This window comes from Tetrao urogallus, assembly GCF_951394365.1.
Source record: "Tetrao urogallus genome assembly, chromosome: Z".
Classification (NCBI taxonomy): Eukaryota; Metazoa; Chordata; class Aves; order Galliformes; family Phasianidae; genus Tetrao; species Tetrao urogallus.
In genome coordinates, this window is record NC_136816.1 from 13,397,014 (window position 1) to 13,415,526 (window position 18,513).

The 18,513-nt window shown below is 36.9% G+C and overlaps 1 protein-coding gene across 1 annotated transcript in view; it reads right to left on the reverse strand.

Moving 5' to 3' along the window:
* Window positions 1–18,513, reverse strand: part of EDIL3 (EGF like repeats and discoidin domains 3) — a gene marked incomplete at both ends in the record, with an annotated part of 271,143 nt that overhangs the window by 60,033 nt on the left and 192,597 nt on the right. The window contains one exon of the mRNA XM_079548148.1: window positions 15,033–15,214. Within this exon, the coding sequence (XP_079404274.1) occupies window positions 15,033–15,214 (182 nt within the window). The remainder of the gene's footprint in view (window positions 1–15,032; window positions 15,215–18,513) is intronic.

Consider the following 18,513-nt stretch of genomic DNA (forward strand, 5'->3'; position numbering starts at 1 on the left):
CTGAACATGTAAGTTACACAATGTTACTTCTGTATTTTAACAGACAGAATCTTTGCTTTTAGAGGCTTTCTCAATCAAGTTCTGAATCATACGTGGAGATCTGGATTTAAACAGCACTGAGCTTGGAACAACTTAGGAAATGAAAACAGAACATGGTGGTTTGCAATCAGGTCTGCAGGTTTTGTCAGTGTTTGCAGAAAAATCCTGGTGAAGAGGGAGGAAAAATGCCTTCAAATCCTTGCAGCTTTCTTACATACAAAACTCTCATGAGGCTAACCTCGTGACAGCGGCAGCTCCTTTCAGTGTATATGGATGTAGCAGGAACTAATTGGCCCTTTGTGTCTGAGTTCCTTTATGGGTTTTAAACTTCTCAAGTCAGAGCTTAGTAAAACACAAACTATTATAACTGTTCAATGGCTATAATGAAGCTAGTGCTGAAAATCTTTTTTACTTAATGTACTTCAGCAGGAAGCACAGTTCCCAGTGTGCAATGTGAACCGGCTCTTTTAGTATTAAAAGCATTTTCAATGCATTTTTTTCTATGGCAATTGTGAAGAAAAACAACTCAAGATGCTCTACTTTGTGTACATAAGAGAAATACAGATTTAGCTTTGGAAGTAATATATTCTAATTATATGGCAACTTTGTTTTCAGACAAAGGAGTGAAAATCAACATGGCAAGAACAAGAGTTCAACACATCATTTTATAAAAAAGCAGTAACTTATTTGGGCATAGAGGACCCCTTATCTACCAGGCAAATCAAGGATGATAGAAGATCCTTAGTACTTTGCGGGCTTTGCCCCAGTAATTTAAGAATTAATGGATCGCAAAGGCTCTGAAAGTAGAAGATCCCTGCATAGAAATCTGAGGAAAGTGTTGCTTAAAAATCCTCATGCATTCTTCCAGCCTGGCTTCCTTCTGATGTTACACTGTGAAGAAAGCAGCCCCATTCATGGTGCTGCAGTCAGCTCCAGAGTACAGCAACTTACATGTCACTTACTGTAAAGATTTTGGCTATGATGTTTATGTATGAATCCCAGTAAAGAGTGCCCACTGCTGCACTTCCTCACAGCATACACCATCTGAGAGAACTTGAGTAAGGTGCCACTTGATACCTACAATTAATCTCCCTGAAATTGCCTTTGTATGTCAGTGCAAAAGTTTCCTTTGACTAGAGTAAATGATGAACACTAAATCAAGCAGGTAAAGCTGCATGTAAAGGAAAGGCCATAATCTCATTTAAGTCCATTCAAATCTAATTATAGATGAAAGGGGTAATATCTGCATAATCACAGAATCACAGTAAGACAGAACCATGTGTTGGAAGGGACCCTAAAAGGCCATCTAGTCCAACTCCCCTACAATGAGCAGGAACCCCTAGAGCTACATCAGGTTGCTCAGAGCACAGACCAGCCTGGCCTTTAATGTCTCCAGCGGTGGGGCTTCCACCACTGTTTGGGAAACCTCTTCCATGTAGCACAAATTCACTATGCTGATTCGGAAAGATAGTTGACATAAACTCCTACAGTAACAGGACAAGAGAGAATAGTTTTAAACTGAGACAGAGGAGGTTTTGGTTAGATTTTAGCAGGAAGTTTTTCATTCAGAGCATGGTGACACACTGTTACAGGTTGCCCAAGGAGATTGCAGATGCCCCATCCCTGGAGGCATTCAAGGCCAGGCTGGATGTGGCACTGGGCAGCCTGGTCTGGTGGGTGGTGACCCTGCACGTAGCAGGGGGGTTGAAACCAGATGAATCCTTTTCAACACTGGCTGTTCTATGATTCTATGATATAGCCAGAACCAAGCAAAAAAAAAAAAAATCGCTCTCAGGCAGTGCTTTCAAGTGTTGTGCATGCTTAAGAGCTGGGGAGTAATTACACTCTATCAGTTTAAAATACTCCCACCAACCCTGAAATTTCATTTAATTTTGTTCTTTTCAATCATCATAATCTTCCCAGAACCATGATTAGACCACTTTTCTCATCGCAGCACTTTACAGAGCCACTGCCTTTTTCAACAGGAGAGGAAGAAGCATCTTGTTATGTTTTTTGCTCTTGGCACTGATTCTGTAGCAGTAATTTTCACTGGTGTACTAATGTCTTTGATGGCAATGATTCATAGAAATCAGTTTTGGGATGCTGTATCATTCAGATGTCTAAACAGTTGAAGATGTAGGCAATCAAAATTTAAATGGAATTTAACTGAAAATAAATCCTTGTCAGAAAGGAAGAATAAACAAAAAAGACTATTTTTCTCAGGAGAAAACGTCAGTATGAACAAGGCAAGTTTACAGTTCCTACAGATGGCACAGAATAAAGATAGAGCATTATTTTCAAAGACATTTCAGAACCAACCCTGAAAATCTGTAATGCACTTCTGCAGATTCACTTCTAGGTGTGAGCAAATGGAGGAGCGTAAATCTGGACCATAAATCACATCATATTTATGAGGGAGCTATTCAACCAACTGTCCTAAAGTCCAAGAATAACTTCCCAGTATGCTTAAAAAAATGTAGAACTGCAGAAAAAGAGGCAAAAGTCATTGTCATAATATGCCAATGTAACAAAACAGGAGAAATTAGGTATTCCACCAATGGAAATTCATATATCTCTGCAATTTGTGAACAAATAATAGAACAATCAGTATGCAGAAGCCATGAACTTGATCAAAAAACAAGAATAAAAAACATCTGCATCTATCTAATACACATTATTTTATAGAGAGAGGAGAAGGATAAAAAGATGGAGTGACTTTAGGTGGATAGCATATGCAATGCTCTTGGCCACAAACATAGCCATGATCTTCTCATTTACTGCTGCACTATTAACAACAACACCACTAACATTTAGTACAGAACAGGTTGGCAAGAAGTACACCTTAACAGCAAGCTTCCAAGAAATGCTCAGTTTAAAGCCTTTAGAAAGTGCTGGCTCTGTGAAACCTGAAGTGTAGTTTTTCATGAGACTTTGTTCGAAACAGAAATGCAGTTTACGGAGAACTATGATGTTTACCTAGTTCAGTTATGACATACTATAGCACTGCTATAAATAATTCTCCATATTCTCTGGCATAAAGTATATATTTTTTCACTAAAATTCACTATTACTCAGATAAAAATAGGACTGATTGAGGTTATACTGGTACACAAAGATTTATTATAGCAACCCTCCCTGATAATTTCATCAGCTTTTGAAGGATTGAAATTTAATATTTTTTTGTCATAATTCTGTTAAAGCCAGATAGAAAGCTCCCACAGAAACATTTTCTGATGAGAAATAGGGAAATTTGGCAATGAAAATGCTTGTAATAAACTCAGGGAAGGAGTAACCTGTCATGATTCCTGCAAGACTGAGAAATATAATGAGCATGAAAGCTTTCTCCCATGATTCCAGTTCCATCTTTAAGCATCGGTGCATGCTGAATACACTGAATACTGCTGTTTCATTTGGACAGTGTGTCAGGAGCAGGGACTGCAGAGCAGGACTTGGAATGTGATGAGGTCCAGCAAGGCCAGCATAGGTCAGTTCCTATTATTTTTCCTGCTGCAGTGTATCCACACATCTCGATGTAAAGTGTCTGTCTGTCTTGCTTGTCTGTAGTTGTCTGTTACTCTCCTAACCAGGCCTGTCAGCAGAGCTTCTCCAGGTGAAGCTGAGGGCAATGATGTGATCAGGACAGCAGCAGCTGTACATGTCCTAACCAGCAACCAGACTAGGTAATGCAGTGATTTATCCACGGCGGCACTGCAGCTGTTGCTGTTCTGGATAAGAGTTTGTTACGCAGAGAAAAGTCAACATGTTTTATCTCAAATTTGTGACAGTCTGGGAGAACAAACACAGTCATTTGCTATACGCCACTTTGGAAATGGTAGTTCCTACTGTGACTGTGGGATTGTGCCCTGCAGGCAAATTGATGAGATACCCAGTTATTTCTGAGCAAAAACCCTTTTCATTTCACTGACTTCGATGCAGGTTCAGCAAAGACTCTTCACAGCTTTCCTACTAAATCCTCTGCAAACTCATCTTCCTCATATTGTCATTTCAAGGTACCTTGCACATTTCTCATCTCATACAGTAAAAACAAAACTCTCATGTCTTCCTTGTACTTTCGGCTTAGTCCCAGCCAACCATCTAAAAGCAACCCAACATTTTTATGTTTCTCAATTAAACAAATGAAGTAAAATTCTGTACATTTCCAGCTAGGCAAGCTGAAACAGAGCTGTAAGCTGGCCTGTTAATTTAATTTTTAAGCCTACGAAAACATCAGATCAAAACCCAGTTATATGGAAAAAATATATATATATATACATAAATAAAACCAATCACAGGGACTACCTGGGCCAAACTGTAATGTTAACATGGAGGAGTATATGTTATGAATTAAAAAAAAATTTCTCACTTTGACTTTTTTTGCAAATATTCACTTTGTGCCTCCAAGTGTTTACATAATTAGAGAGACTAAAAACTTACTTGGCCTGTCTCCTACTGTTAAGCCATTATTTTAGTCCGGATGGTAGTTGATATGAATGACATCAACTGCATTGTATGAATTATTCAAATACTGGTATGTTTAGGCTGCCTTCTTAAATAGAGGTCCATAATCAATCTCACGTTGTTTAGAGGCCTGCAGCCTTGTAAAATTTCTTTTCATTTACAAATTCCTGATTAACTTGGCATTATATATATATACATATACCTGCAATTTAAGATTAGCTAAGAAACACTGGAGTCATTTATTGCTATTATTAACTCTGAATCATCTTCACATAGAAAGGCCTGGATTGAAAAGGACCACAGCAGCCATCTAGTTCCAACCCCCCTCCTATGTGCAGGGTCGCCAGCCACCAGACCAGCCTGCCCAGAGCCACATCCAGCCTGGCCTTGAATGTCTCCAGGGATGGGGCATCCACAGCCTCCTTGGGCAACGGAAAAGAACTTCCCCAAAATGTCTAGAATAAATCTTAAAGTACAGTCAAGGAATGCAAATAACAACAGCTGTCAAAAAAAAAAAAAAAAAAAAAAAAAGTGTGGATGTATTTCAGCATGTAAAATAGTTCTGATCAACTGTATCTGGTATGTACATTGACTGCAGAAACAAACACACACTTTTGTTTTAATCCTACATGAAAAATTCAGTACAAACTTTGATAATAAATATGACCTACTCTTATCTCAACAAGGACAACTGAGAAGAATTCCTATTTGGACTTTGGCATGCTTTCCCTAGGTCCTTTGTATCTTCTCAGCCAAGGATACTGTGACTCAGAAGGAAATGTGCTACAAAAGGACAAATAGATGAAGAAAATCTCTTCATTAGTTCTGAACATTAAAGCTAAGCCCGAAGTAAAACCCATTGATTGAGGGATGCAAGCTGAAGCAAAAACTGAAATAACTGAGAACATGCAGGAGAACAGACTTCCCTGGCACTGTGGGATAACTACCAGGGGTTTTACACATTCCCAGCTAATTTAAACACACAAGAAAACTGAAGCTACTTAGTTCCTTCACCAGAATACAGTCAGTAAAGGATAGCATTGATAGCAAAAGAATAGCAATCTTTGTGGAGGGCACTTCTTAACCATAGTTCACTACCCTGACTTTTTTTTTTTTAATGCAGTGAATCTATAGAAATTATTACAACTGTCAGTTTTGGGAGATGCTAGGGATCTAAATTTGGTCCGGATTTTTTTTAATGAGTCCATGAGAAACATGCTATACTATCTCAGTCTATACTCCAATAGTGTTTTTAATTCCTAATGACTCATGATGCAATATTTCAGTTTTTGTAACACAAGATACATTAAACATAAATCACAAAATACATCTTTGCACATCTTTTCCTTCTTGGTTCAAATAATTCTAATCGTGAAATACCTTCTTCAATCCCCACTTTCCAATGGGCCTGGCAACCACAGATGGTTTTATACTGCCTATTATGCTGACTATAACATCTTTATGTTCTTCCCATGTATCTGCTAATAGCTTGTCTCATTAGTCTAAAGCCTTTTTCACTGTTAGTTTATAGAAGACCCAAGAACGGTGAAATTCCAGTTGTAATTAGGACTTTCTGGCTGATAATAATTAGAACAACTGCTAGAATGTACTCACTTCATGACACAATTTGTGGTAGAAATACAAATAGGAAAATAGGAGTACATAAAAGCAATACTTCCTACATATTATCAACTTCAAAAATAATCTGTTGGTTGCTATGAAACTGGTTGAGTAGGGAGAGAGGCCAAGGCTCTAGATGGATGCAAGTGGAATGAAGAGGTAGACTAATAAGCACACCGGTGGCAGACGGCTTTGTGTCTGCTGAAAAGACTATGTCACCCGTCTGATTTTGCCACCCACAGATGCTATTACAGAAAATGAAAAATAGGCTTGAATGATTAATCCCTCCTGAGTCCTGTGAAATTGGCTGAATATTGGTTGAATCACAATAAATAAACACATACTTTCCATTATCCCTTCAAATTAACAATCAATACTCAAAAAAGTTAATATTTAAGAATAGTTACCCTTGAGTGTCCTGATGTTCAGGAAAAAAAAAACAAAGAGACTTTCTTATCATTTTAATTAGCTCTGTATTTTTCCTTATAACAAATTTTCTTTCTATAGAATCTGATAGGCAATAGATTTAATTAAAATGTAAAACATTGCTTGGCTTTGCAATAGACCAACAGAAACTCTCCTCAAAATTGAAAAAAATATCATTGAGAACTTTGGACTTGAACAATGTCTCTTTATCTTAACCACTCACAGAATAAGGTTACAAAATGTGAGAGTAAAACTCACTCTTTTTCAATCCACAGTTCCAGTGAAGTCAGCTGACAAGCACACATCATCATTTTCAGCAAAGGTCAAGGACTATGAGTTTACTCCATACCCTGTTTCCTGCTTTAATACTGTGGTGCTGGCAACTCCTACACTCACCACATAAGACTGTCAGTTTTCTCCAATATCTCTAAAATCACAGAGAAGCTCTGAGGTACAGCCAGGGTCTGCAGGTTTCTGAAAGCTGAGGCTGTGTCAGAGCCTCCATTTCCACTGAGCAGTTCTGTCACTTGCCATATGAACTCAGCACACAGGTAAGTTTCAATGCATGTCTCTGTGCCATGCAGTAATATCTCTGCATCCCAATCATTAGCTGTAGTGAAGTAATTTAAAACAGTCCTTCTAGAAGTAAGACCTAGCAGAAGACCACCTGTAAGCAACAATTACTTAGTTTGCCATCTTGGAAGTGAACATTTGTGACCCAAAATATGACTTGTTCGACTATCTCACACCAGCATAGTGTCATCTAACTGGTTTATATGGTGTTCCCACTGGGGAACTGCGATGCCCACACATCACTCCATTACAGTTCACTGGCCTCCATATAGCTGTGAAGGTATCTCCTGCCACTTGCTGTTGGAGCAGACAGACACAGTCATTTAAGTCTATTACCTTTTGCTGTTTTGATTACCACGATGACTATGACGAATCATGAGTTCAAAATATGCATTGTTAAAGGTACATGAAACAATGTGTTTAAGAATACTGTTCCTTCAGCCATTCAGCTCCATTACAAAGAATTATTAAGGAAAGCCGATGCACAGGCTGACAGAACATGCTATAGGTAGTGTTTATAACAGCATCAAGTTTTTGTTGCCATGGGGATATAAACACTGAACTGACTGTTTCTGTGTATTTGAAACCTCAATCAAAAGTTGTTTGAATATGTATGTGTGTGGGTGTTTGTGTGTATGAAGAATGAAACTAAGAGATTTAAGATAATATCAAATAGATAATGAGACATGGGACACAAGGGAGTATCTGGATGATTACATTAGGAAACAGGCGTCTAGTCCTTTTGTTTTCTAGTCTGAGTAGATAAACAATATGTTTTTTTGTCTGTAAGCTAAAGATTTAGACATTGATGGAGATCTACAGTTTGCAGACTTTTGAGTTCACTGAAGTCAATTAACTTCTGGCGAACTTTGACCATTTTAAGAGCTTTTCCAATTTCTGTAGTTCCAAAGTCCTTGTAGGGCTATTTTGAGAGAATTCAGAAGTACCTTTGTTATTAGTTTCTGTTCTCTCCTGCCAAGGGCTTTCAGGTACTTATTGTCACTTTTTAATACTCCCCAAAGAAATCCTCATTTGGAACTAAGTAAAATTTTGGATTGTTGACAAGAAATTAAGACCTTTAATACATTTCTGAGCACTTAATTTATCAGATTAAGTCTTCCTGTATGGTTCAAATCACCTTACATGATGGCTCTCAGATCATATTTCATAAGGTTCACTCGGCCACATTATACATAAGCTGAGAGCTATATTAAGTAATATTAAATATTTAATCTATGATGATAGGTATTTTTGGAAGCTGATACAACAGTACTCATGAATGAGGAAATGAACTTTGACAAAATGAATGGTTTGACAGATGGTCGTTTGCTTAGAGCTCTTACTAACAGATGTTTGAATGAATGTTCTGAAAGACCTCTGTGTATTTTAGGTTTTATCATTTTATTAGCAAATAGTTATCATCTGGTATATACTTGCTCTTTGGAAGTTCTTGATGTGGAAGCTGCTATTTTTTTCCCCACTTTTTTTTTGGGGGGGGGGAAAGAAAAAAAAGTTTATGTTTTTCTCCTTCCTGGCTGAGGATGAGAATGATGGAACTTAAACAGCTTGTATGATATTGTTTCTGTGTTAGAGCAGTTATGAGTAAACACAGTTAATCGTGCCAGTGTTACAGACTGTAAGCACTCAAAAAGGGAGGCTGAGAACCAGAGTTCAGACTGAGGCCATAAGGGTTGTGTTAGGTACCTATGTGGGGAAAAAAAAAAAAAAAAAAAGCTACAAATTAAAAAAAAAAAAAAGCATTCTACCAAACAGAAATAATATTTCAAAATATTCAGACTAAATAATAAAAAAAGAAGAATTAAATCACTATAAAAGCATCAGTAACGACTAAAGTGCTTCTGGAATAGAAACAAGAATTTAAATCCAATAAAACAAGTATCCTAATGAATAGAGTGCAATTTGTGCCTTATCTTGAGAATTACAAAGTCTTCAAATATATCAGTAGTATAATTAGTCCACAAAGGCAATTTGGTGAATGTTGTGTATGGGCAACACTGTGGTGTTTTGTTCTCTGGATGAACAATGCCATCTCCCATACAGTGCGCAGGCTCTGTGTACATCCTTCAGGGAACTGACCATTTCCATGCATTTCATAGGATGCCTACTACACTGCTACTTAATCCTTCTGATTTCTGCTGTAGAAACATACTATAGAAGAACTACAGTTTTGTGACTCTAACTAGACTTATCTGATCTTAAAATTCTAAATTATTACAGGAACCTGAGAAAGCTTTAGAGAGAACCTGCTGGTGCACATACCACTTTCTAATTGAGAATCTCAGTGGGAAGACTATCTGCTTACTGTTCCAAGAAGTGTAACAACAAAAGATTCTTTTTCAACTGCGAAAGTTAGTAAAAAGAAAAAAGAAATTAAAAGTAGTATTTAAAAAAAAATGCTATATTTAAAAAGTAGTACTTAAAACTAAATAAAACAACATATTTGTTTTAGATCAGAATACTAATATATGCAAATTGCCAATGAGAAGTTGGACGGCTTTTCAATTAACCTGTAATATCTCAAAACATGGAGTTGTATCTAAGTTTCAGAATGTAGTTTCAGAAAAGCTATTTAGAGAACAAATTAAAGAATACCATAGCACTCTGTTTCCATATATTCTACATAAGACTTCTAGGTTTTTGATTTTCAAAATATATTTGATATTTAAAAATTGATCTAAGAAAGGAAAACAGTACAAAATAGACATTGAAAGGAGTTAATAAGATGAAAATGCATTTAATTCCAACTTTAAACTGTCCTGTTCCTTCTCATAGTAATAAAGAAAAATATTTTGATCTTTTTATTTGAAAGGCAACTTGTAACAACGTAAATGAATTGAGAGAAACGATTCCTGCTATTTTAGTGATTGATAACTAAATACTTTTTTATTCTTCAATTTAACCTCCTATATACAACAATCATCAGGCCCTCAACCACAGTTGTTAGTTCGTTTTCTTAGTATTCTCTGACTATAGCATATGCTCAAATCTGCTCTCTGCGCCTGTGGATTAATAAATACTGATTATATAAAAACAATTTCCATGTCCAAAAACCCCAGAACACTTAGAAGAAAGAAATAGTGATAGCCTCTCATATATGCCACAATTGCTGCTGTTATCAGGCTCGCTCCTCACAGATATCTTCTCAATCACATTCTGGAGCGAAGTACAATTTCAGCATCTCTTGTTCTTAGATGTGGGAGCTCAGTCACCATGGAACAGCAGCAATTACACGGTCACCAGCAGGTACTGATCTTTTCCACTCCTTGCCTAATTGAGCAGCCTCAGCTAGCGCCAGGAAATTAAATTTACCCCATGTTTCCCTTAGTTAAAACTTCACTGTACACTCAGACTTTTACTGTCTGATCTTAAATCTGGTACCTTTCACCCTACTCTTTTCACCCATCTCTTGCATGCCTTCATGCACCATCTTACTTTGTTCTAATTCTGGCACACACTTCTGAGGATGTTCTTAATGTTCCCAATGATTTAGCATCCAACAAATCTCAGCATGATCTGTAATACAGTGGTAGAAACCGCTGGAGTTCTTCTGTGAGCTCCCTCCCCAGTTCAGGTTCCCCCGATACAGGTGGTGTAAGGCCTACTATTCTTGGGCCAATTAAGCTTTAAATAAGTTGATCTGTAATCCATTGCACTTACATATATACATATATATATTTATAAATATATATATATATATTTAATAGGACAGAAAGATCGTAACTACTGCAGATGTCTGAAGAAACAACGTTCTTATATTATGGGGTAATATTTACCCACTTCCCTTTCTCATCTGTGAGCATGGTTTTTCAGATGCTCTCTTTCTCCAGAGTTACTCATACATCTTAACTGTACAATTTAATAATTTTGGTACTATACACTATTCCTTATATTGCTAGTTATACCAAATTTTTCTACCTCTCTTACAGTGTTCTTTATGGCACTCCATTTTATATATTTTTTGCATGTCCGTCATGGCTGAAGTCTTTGCATATTTAGCTAAATTTAGAACATCTTGTTTCCAGCCTTGTTTCAGAGATTAGCTTTTCTTACTAAAATATTACAATTTTATTTCAGGACAGCAGAGCACAGTATAGACATGAATGGGAAGAAGAATGACGAAAACTGAGAAAATGAGAGAAGAAGGGAAAAGAAGGATGACTGAAGATAGGTATGTGAGAGTCAGAGTGAAAATTTAGGATTTGGTCCATTCCCCTAAATCTAAAATTACTTTGCACGTGGTAGAGAGAGAATATGATCAACAGTTCTGCTCATGGCCATCTGTATTCTGATCTGTACTGCCTTAGGAAAATTCATATGTGAACAGTGTGGAAGGGAAAACAAAGATATGAACTAGATTGAAGGAAGGAGTAGAGTCAGAATGAAAAGAAATAGCATATTTTAAAGACATGAATGCAAAAGGACAAAAGGGTAAAGAAAAAACAGTACTCTCTTAAGAAAAGAGTTCTGACAAAAACAGTTTAACCAGAACAGGCAAAGTGACCATTTTGAGAAATTGAACAATTCTGGAAACATAAAACTGTGGAAATGCAGGAAGACAATGAGAATTTTTTTCTCATTGTATTCTAAAATATTAGATGTTAATGCCACTCATAAAGCAGTGAACTGTACACACAAGTGTTATTTTATCTGTGTCAACCTATGCAGGGAAACAGAGATCAGCAGAACTTTAAAAGGGAGATACAAGTTACTCTGACTTTAATTTTCTTTGAAAAGCATGGTCACTGACCCCTTAAATCACAAGCCAATTATAAGCATTGTAGTGCCATTATTAATTACATGTAGAGCGTGTAAATTTAAAATGGCAATTTCAATTTTCAGTTCATTTAGAGAATACAGAAAACAAAACCGCATACTAATTAGTTCATGAGTGTCAGACACCTGAAGGATTAGAAAAAAATAATCTGCACTCTTTGCAAGTTTTAAGTAAAGCACTCAAGCCTTTCATCTGTTACATATAAGCTACATATAAATAAAGAAATTAAATGATAGAAAAATGGTAACGGAACAAAGTAAAAATAGGCGCAGGCCCATATATAATCATACTCTGTGGGATATAACTGCTTCCTTTAGAACTTATTTAGCATTGGAAATTGTAGTAGAGTAACAGGCTACTGTGTCAGGTTCACTGCACTAAATGTTAATTTGCATCTCCTAAAATTGCATTTCTGGTTTCAAAAGTTTCCACTCACTCTGTCATACATTCAGGCTGTTTTTCAAGAGCCATACTCAGGACGTGATGCTCCATCTCTCAGATCAATGTGGAGAAGGTCCCAAATGCAGACCCTCCATATTAGGACCCAGGAGGAAGCTGGTTGATAGGAGCAGTTACTCCACAAGACCAAAGGAGAAATATCCAAAAACTGGTACAAATGTGAGTATTCTGACTGAAGAAGCATCTCTCTGGCCGTTACAGATGCTGACCACACACACACATATATATATATATATATATATATATATAGGATTTCTGGGTTTTTCTTCTCTCAACAGAAACTGTTCACTCTTACAGGTGACAGACAGTACCTGTCTTTTAGTGTGTACTGCATTCTTGAAGAATCAGACAGCGTTCTAGTGTAAAGGACTACTTCACAGTGCCTACGTGTCAGTTTCTGAGGTACTCTATCCTTCTCAAATCAAAATCAGGTTTCTCCAGAACTACTTTTCCTCTACAAGTATCATCTCTGTACCAAAGTAAGATTTGCTGACCCCACGTGCTTCAAGAAGCAAAGAAAAGAAAAGAACAGTTCTCTCAAGATATAAACTTATTTTTCTTCGCAAAGAGTATTTTTCTTTTTGTTCTGAACTCCAGTAAAAATATTGGCAAATGCTTCAATAATTGTGTACAAAAGTTTACTTTTAAGGAAATATGAGAAAAAAAAGGAATGATACTGCTTACTATACATCAATTATAACAGTTAATTAGATTTTAGTAAGCAGATTTTACATACTATAATTGTCAAAATTAGAGAATAACCCAAAGATGATTGGCGCTACTTAGATTGAGACGTTAACTCAAAAAATCTGCAGTTTCTAAATGTAATGCCTTGGACTGAGATTTGTGTATTTTCTCAATTAGTCCAACTTTCCTTCTAGGTAAGATCGAAGGGAAGACATATCCAGGCTAGCTGGGGCTTTGAACAGCCTGTTCTAGTGGGAGGTGTCCCTGCTTACAGCAGGGGGATTGGAACTACATGATCTTAAATGTTCCTTCCAATCCAAACCATTCTATGACACTACAGTCTGGATAGGAATTTTCACATCTGTCTCAGGGCTCCCTCAATGAAGTGGTGTGGCTTCATTGAGTACAAACACGGAACTAACTGCCCACTGACCGCATGCATCCAGTTCATCTTCTACTAAAGGCATTTTCAGGGGGTGAATGCTAACTGACTCTGACTTCTTTCTCCAGAATATTTAATAAAGCACATGCTCTAAAGCAGCCCAAAAGCTACTGTGAAATGGATGTTTTTCTTTATCCATTCAAATTACAATAGCTTTCCACTCCTTACAATAGCTTTCCACTCCACATAATTCTCCTTAAGTCTTTTTGTGTTGTTCTTTCCAGGTCTTTTTTAATGTATAAATTTCACAAACTTCCTAATCCCTCTGGTCAGAAGAAAACTGACTTAAGATACACTGAAGGACGTTTGTGTTTTCACTCTGCAGTGAATAACAAACAGTAACACAAGCTTCATTTTTCTAAACTGACAGAACCCGGCATTCTCATAGTAGCTCCAGAGGACTTCATCAAGCAGTGCTTTCTGCCTGTTCTCCAAACAAGAAAAATGAACAGGCAATCCTGTAGGCTTTTTTCCAAAACATCTGGGAACTGCTCAGGAAAACCTGAAGCAGCAGTCAGCATGAAGACATAAACAAAAATTCTGCAGTGCACACAAGGGTAGGTTCAACAGTAGTGTGTCTGGCACAACTAAGGGACTAACAGACAGCTCAACTCACGGCTAGAGCACAAGATGCTGAGTACTCTCCTCTGCTATTCCCACAGTATGAAGCAGGGAGCAAAGCACCCTCTTCACATATTTGCTGTAGTGACTTTTTTTTTTTTTTTGTTAGGATCTAGCTGAACATGGTAAAGCTCAGTCCAGTTCTCATATTATAATAAAAACACCATAAAAGTAAAGACCAACAACCATAGCTACATAATCATTATCTTCATTAAAATACAACTATAGGACTTCGTATCAAACTGCTTCATGACTTTTACCAAAGTCAACTGCTGTGAGCAAAGAAATCCAGTCTGTAAAGTGGAGCACCACCATTTAAATCATTCTAACCATAATATCCCTAAGCAGGAGTGAAAAAATATATGTACTTACCGTCCTATGGATATGTTCAAACAGCTATTTCAACCTTAATTATAACAGTTCCTGTTACTTTCAGCAAGATGCACACAGTGCTTAACCTATACGCATGAAACAGCTCAGCAGGGAGCACAAACAATTCCCAAAGGCTCTGGTAAAGCTAAGACTGCATTAAAGCAGTCTAGAATTATGCCCAAGGAGTGTGTCAAAGTAACTCCACCAAGAGATCACTGCTAAATGCTACTAACAACCTAAAGAATAAATGTAGCATACGTGAAAAGCTGCTCCCTTGAAAAGGCTCTTTATAAATTTGCTTCTGTGGCTTAGAGTCACATTGGAACATATGCACACACTTTTTAAATTAAAAAGATTTGTGCATTTGTAAAGTTCAGATTATTCCTCTTTTGCAACTAAATAGCCCCTTTTAGTCTAGGCTACATTTCTGACAGTGAAAAAGAATCTAGCTGTTAGATTACCACTTGTCATCATCAATTCCTTAAGTGACTCTGGCAACTGAATCAAGGAGATTTTTTTCTCCTCAGCTCCATCTGTTACCTGAATCCATGGCCATCTGTCATTTTCTGCAGCAGTCCAAGCATTCACAAGACCCTTCTTATTAAGTCGTGCATAGTATGGATACCATTTCTGGAGTCCAAAGAGAGCTCGATGAGTGGATGATGCAGTAATTTGTTGGTTTGACACAATTCCTCCTTCTATCCCTAGTGGGCCAGAGCATCCTGTGGAAATAAGAAATGTATGCAACTGAAATTATTATTTACTCTTCTGAGTCCCGAATGGCTGTAATTACAAATAGCATACAAATAGATTCAGAATAACAAGTCAAATACCGTATGAGAAGAGACTTACAGTACTTCAACAGCATTTTCTTTCTATAAAGGCTAAAAAAGTGCACAAATATTTTGTATATAATATTCCCATTACAAACATAATGAAGTAGGTAAAGATTTCAATTTTTTTTAAAGTTTGTTATCTCTGAAGAGTTGTTTCAGTTCTACAGATACCAACATGAAGAAAATTATTCTTAGATTCAAATACTGAAATAGTTGATAAAAGCAAACTCAAAATTCTGTAGTTATAGTAAAGTTCATATTCCTTGTGCAGTGAAAGTCAGCATTTAGCCAGTGCACTTCAACATATCACTGCAGCCATCTCCAGAAATATGAATCTAGAAATATGGTATTGTTCAGCTACAATGAAAATTGTTAAAGGTTTTATACATCTAATAAGCAAACTACAAAGTATGTAATTAACTGTAATGTTCAAATGCTCCAATTTTATGAGTAGTATTCATCCATAACACCACTATTCAAACACTTGTATATATAATAGCTTATAATCAGGATTTTTTTTGCATATGTTGTTTTCTGAAGGCAAATACAAACTGAATTGCTGCTTTATTTACAGGAAGCTTTGTGGTTTTTTGGTGCTCTGAAGGAAGAAAGTAAAATCTCCACAGGTGAGTTCCAAATGCATTAGTTTTTAAATGAGAAACTTGTTTTGTTCTCTTTGCCCCACTGAAATTAATGACTGACTTGCACCATACTGTGCTATGATTCCAGCCACATTTTTAACAGTCCACTAAGCTTGTCAAGTTTAAAGCTCTGATTCTACCTTTTTGCATCATGTGTCACCCAACAACAAAGGTGGTGCAATCAGCACTTGACTAATGGCTCTGTAAGTGCCACACACAATACAACAAAATGCAGCTCCCTCTCCTGCTGCTGTGCCAGATGCACAGCAGTGCCAGAAGAAAACAAATTCCTTGTCACCAGCACAGGCAAGCATGCCACAGAATGCATTAAAACAAAACAATGTCTGTTGTGAAGCTGTCATTTTTCATTGTTATCAGCTGTTACTTAAAAATTGAAAGACCTATTTAAATGTAGCTCTGTTTTTGAAATCTTCTCATCAACTCATAAAATTCCTATGGCTCATAAACTGCCATTCCTGTTTTCAAGCCAGAAGGAAATCTGTATTTTCAAATGTAAATGGCTTACTTTCAGAAGTTTTTGATATTTACTTATAAAAATACTTTTTCCATTTCACAATGAAAAAGAAAGCACACCCATACATATCTGAAACACATGCAGGTGTACACAGGACCATCCTGAATCCAACCCTACTAACGGACTGATAAATATTTTAAACTATACATCTAAGGAAACATTAGAGAGATCTGTAAGAGGAGCTTAAAAAGGCAGCACAGAGGCATGGTAGGTATTCTAATATGGATGTGGGACATACAGCTCTGTTTTGCTTCTTTCTGACAAGGTGCACAGGGATGAGGGCACATGCTTGCTCTGCTAGCATGATTCAGTGATCTAGCGGGAAAATGGCATGCATGAGGAAAGGGTCTCAGCATATATCAGAGACAGTTCTGAACAGGCTGGAGGAAAAGAGTAACTGGCCTTGGCAGATAATTTTCAAAAACAGAACACTTGTTTGGTTTTACGACTCTCAAGTCTCCCATGGATGTCCCAGATTTGGCAAATGACACGTCTATTTTTTTATTTTTTTTTTCCCCTCAACAGCCTCTGTTTAAGGTGCAGAACTGTGTAAGTCCTGATCTGAATGAATGTTTGTTCTCATGCTTCAGATGTGATAAATAGTACTTGAAATATGTGTGATTTTCTTTCAAGAGACTTGAATTTTCTAAATTGAAGGCAGTCAAATTATCAAGGCCACTTACTGTGTTTTGTCAGCTATGGCCATATATGGTAAAAGTGTTTACCTTCTCCTAGCTTCAGGAGTATTGCTTCTGAAATCCAAAGCAACTTGTTACCACCAGGGAATAGGTACTACACTACACAAGCTACTAATTGTAATTGCAGTTCCAATCCTGGTTTGCCGTATTTGTTAGTTTACAGTGTGAGTTAACCCCAGACGAACTACTTTTAAAGAGTATTTAAAGTGTAAACTAACATGTTAGCAATACTCTATAGTTTGTTGTTCAGTTCTGTTCAGCTCAATCCTAACAAAATGAGTAAGAAATTGGAGATAGATAATAACTTGAGTTGATAATATTTTCCAAATAATTTCTTACAATGTAATATACAAGTTTATATTAGTAAGATCTGGTTTTAGATCTTCCCCCTCCCCCCCACCCCCCACCCTGAATGACATTAGATCATACTCATTAGGTGAGCACTTTTGATTAAGTTTGATTGAGGTCCAAACCATAAGACTTGCAATGCAACCCTACTCTTCGACCAAAGCAGTGCTGACAAATTACAAACATTTCTAGGCGCATGGCTGACAGATGGGCCTTGAGGAAGCTCACCTGTAGCTACTTCCTGAGACATCAGATACCCCCACATATATAGTAATGGACTGTCTTCTTGAGATGTCTTACCTGAACTTGACAACACTGACTTTCATCTTCTGTTTCACAGCCACAGCAACTGATATTTCAAGATCTTTTAAAAACTCTTCAGTACATTTTATTAATGCTAAGTGTATTTCTTAAATCAACATTTAGCTAGCTAGCTCCTCTAGAAGGATACTGAACAGCTGGAACTTCTGCAGAGGTTTTGCTATAACTCAACAAGTAAGCTACTTCCATTGTTAACATTGGCAATTTTGCCAGTCCTTTTCTCTTTATTATTAATCAGACATTATTCTACAAGAAAACTTGTTAATTTTTTCCCCTTTATCAGTTACAAGGAAACATCTGAAAACATCCTTATACTTCAAATACTGCAAAGCAATTGGACTTTCTTATGCATATGCTCATTAACTTTTACCAAATACTCCAATAACTTCATGAGTCATGCTGTCTCTTTCCAAAAGCTATAACGAGGCTATTACATTCTAAATTCCCAAGAAATTTACTTTGCCTGAAAAGTCTAAACTGAATAACCTGCTTTTGGTGCCATCAAATATGCTTCATCAGTGACCAACTGCTTTCAGACTAGCTGCCGCATGAAGATATTTGGAACAGAAAGAGTATTTTTCTTCAAGTTAAGATAGCAATTATTCTTTTTAGCACTTCATGGCTGTGATACACGACTGACTA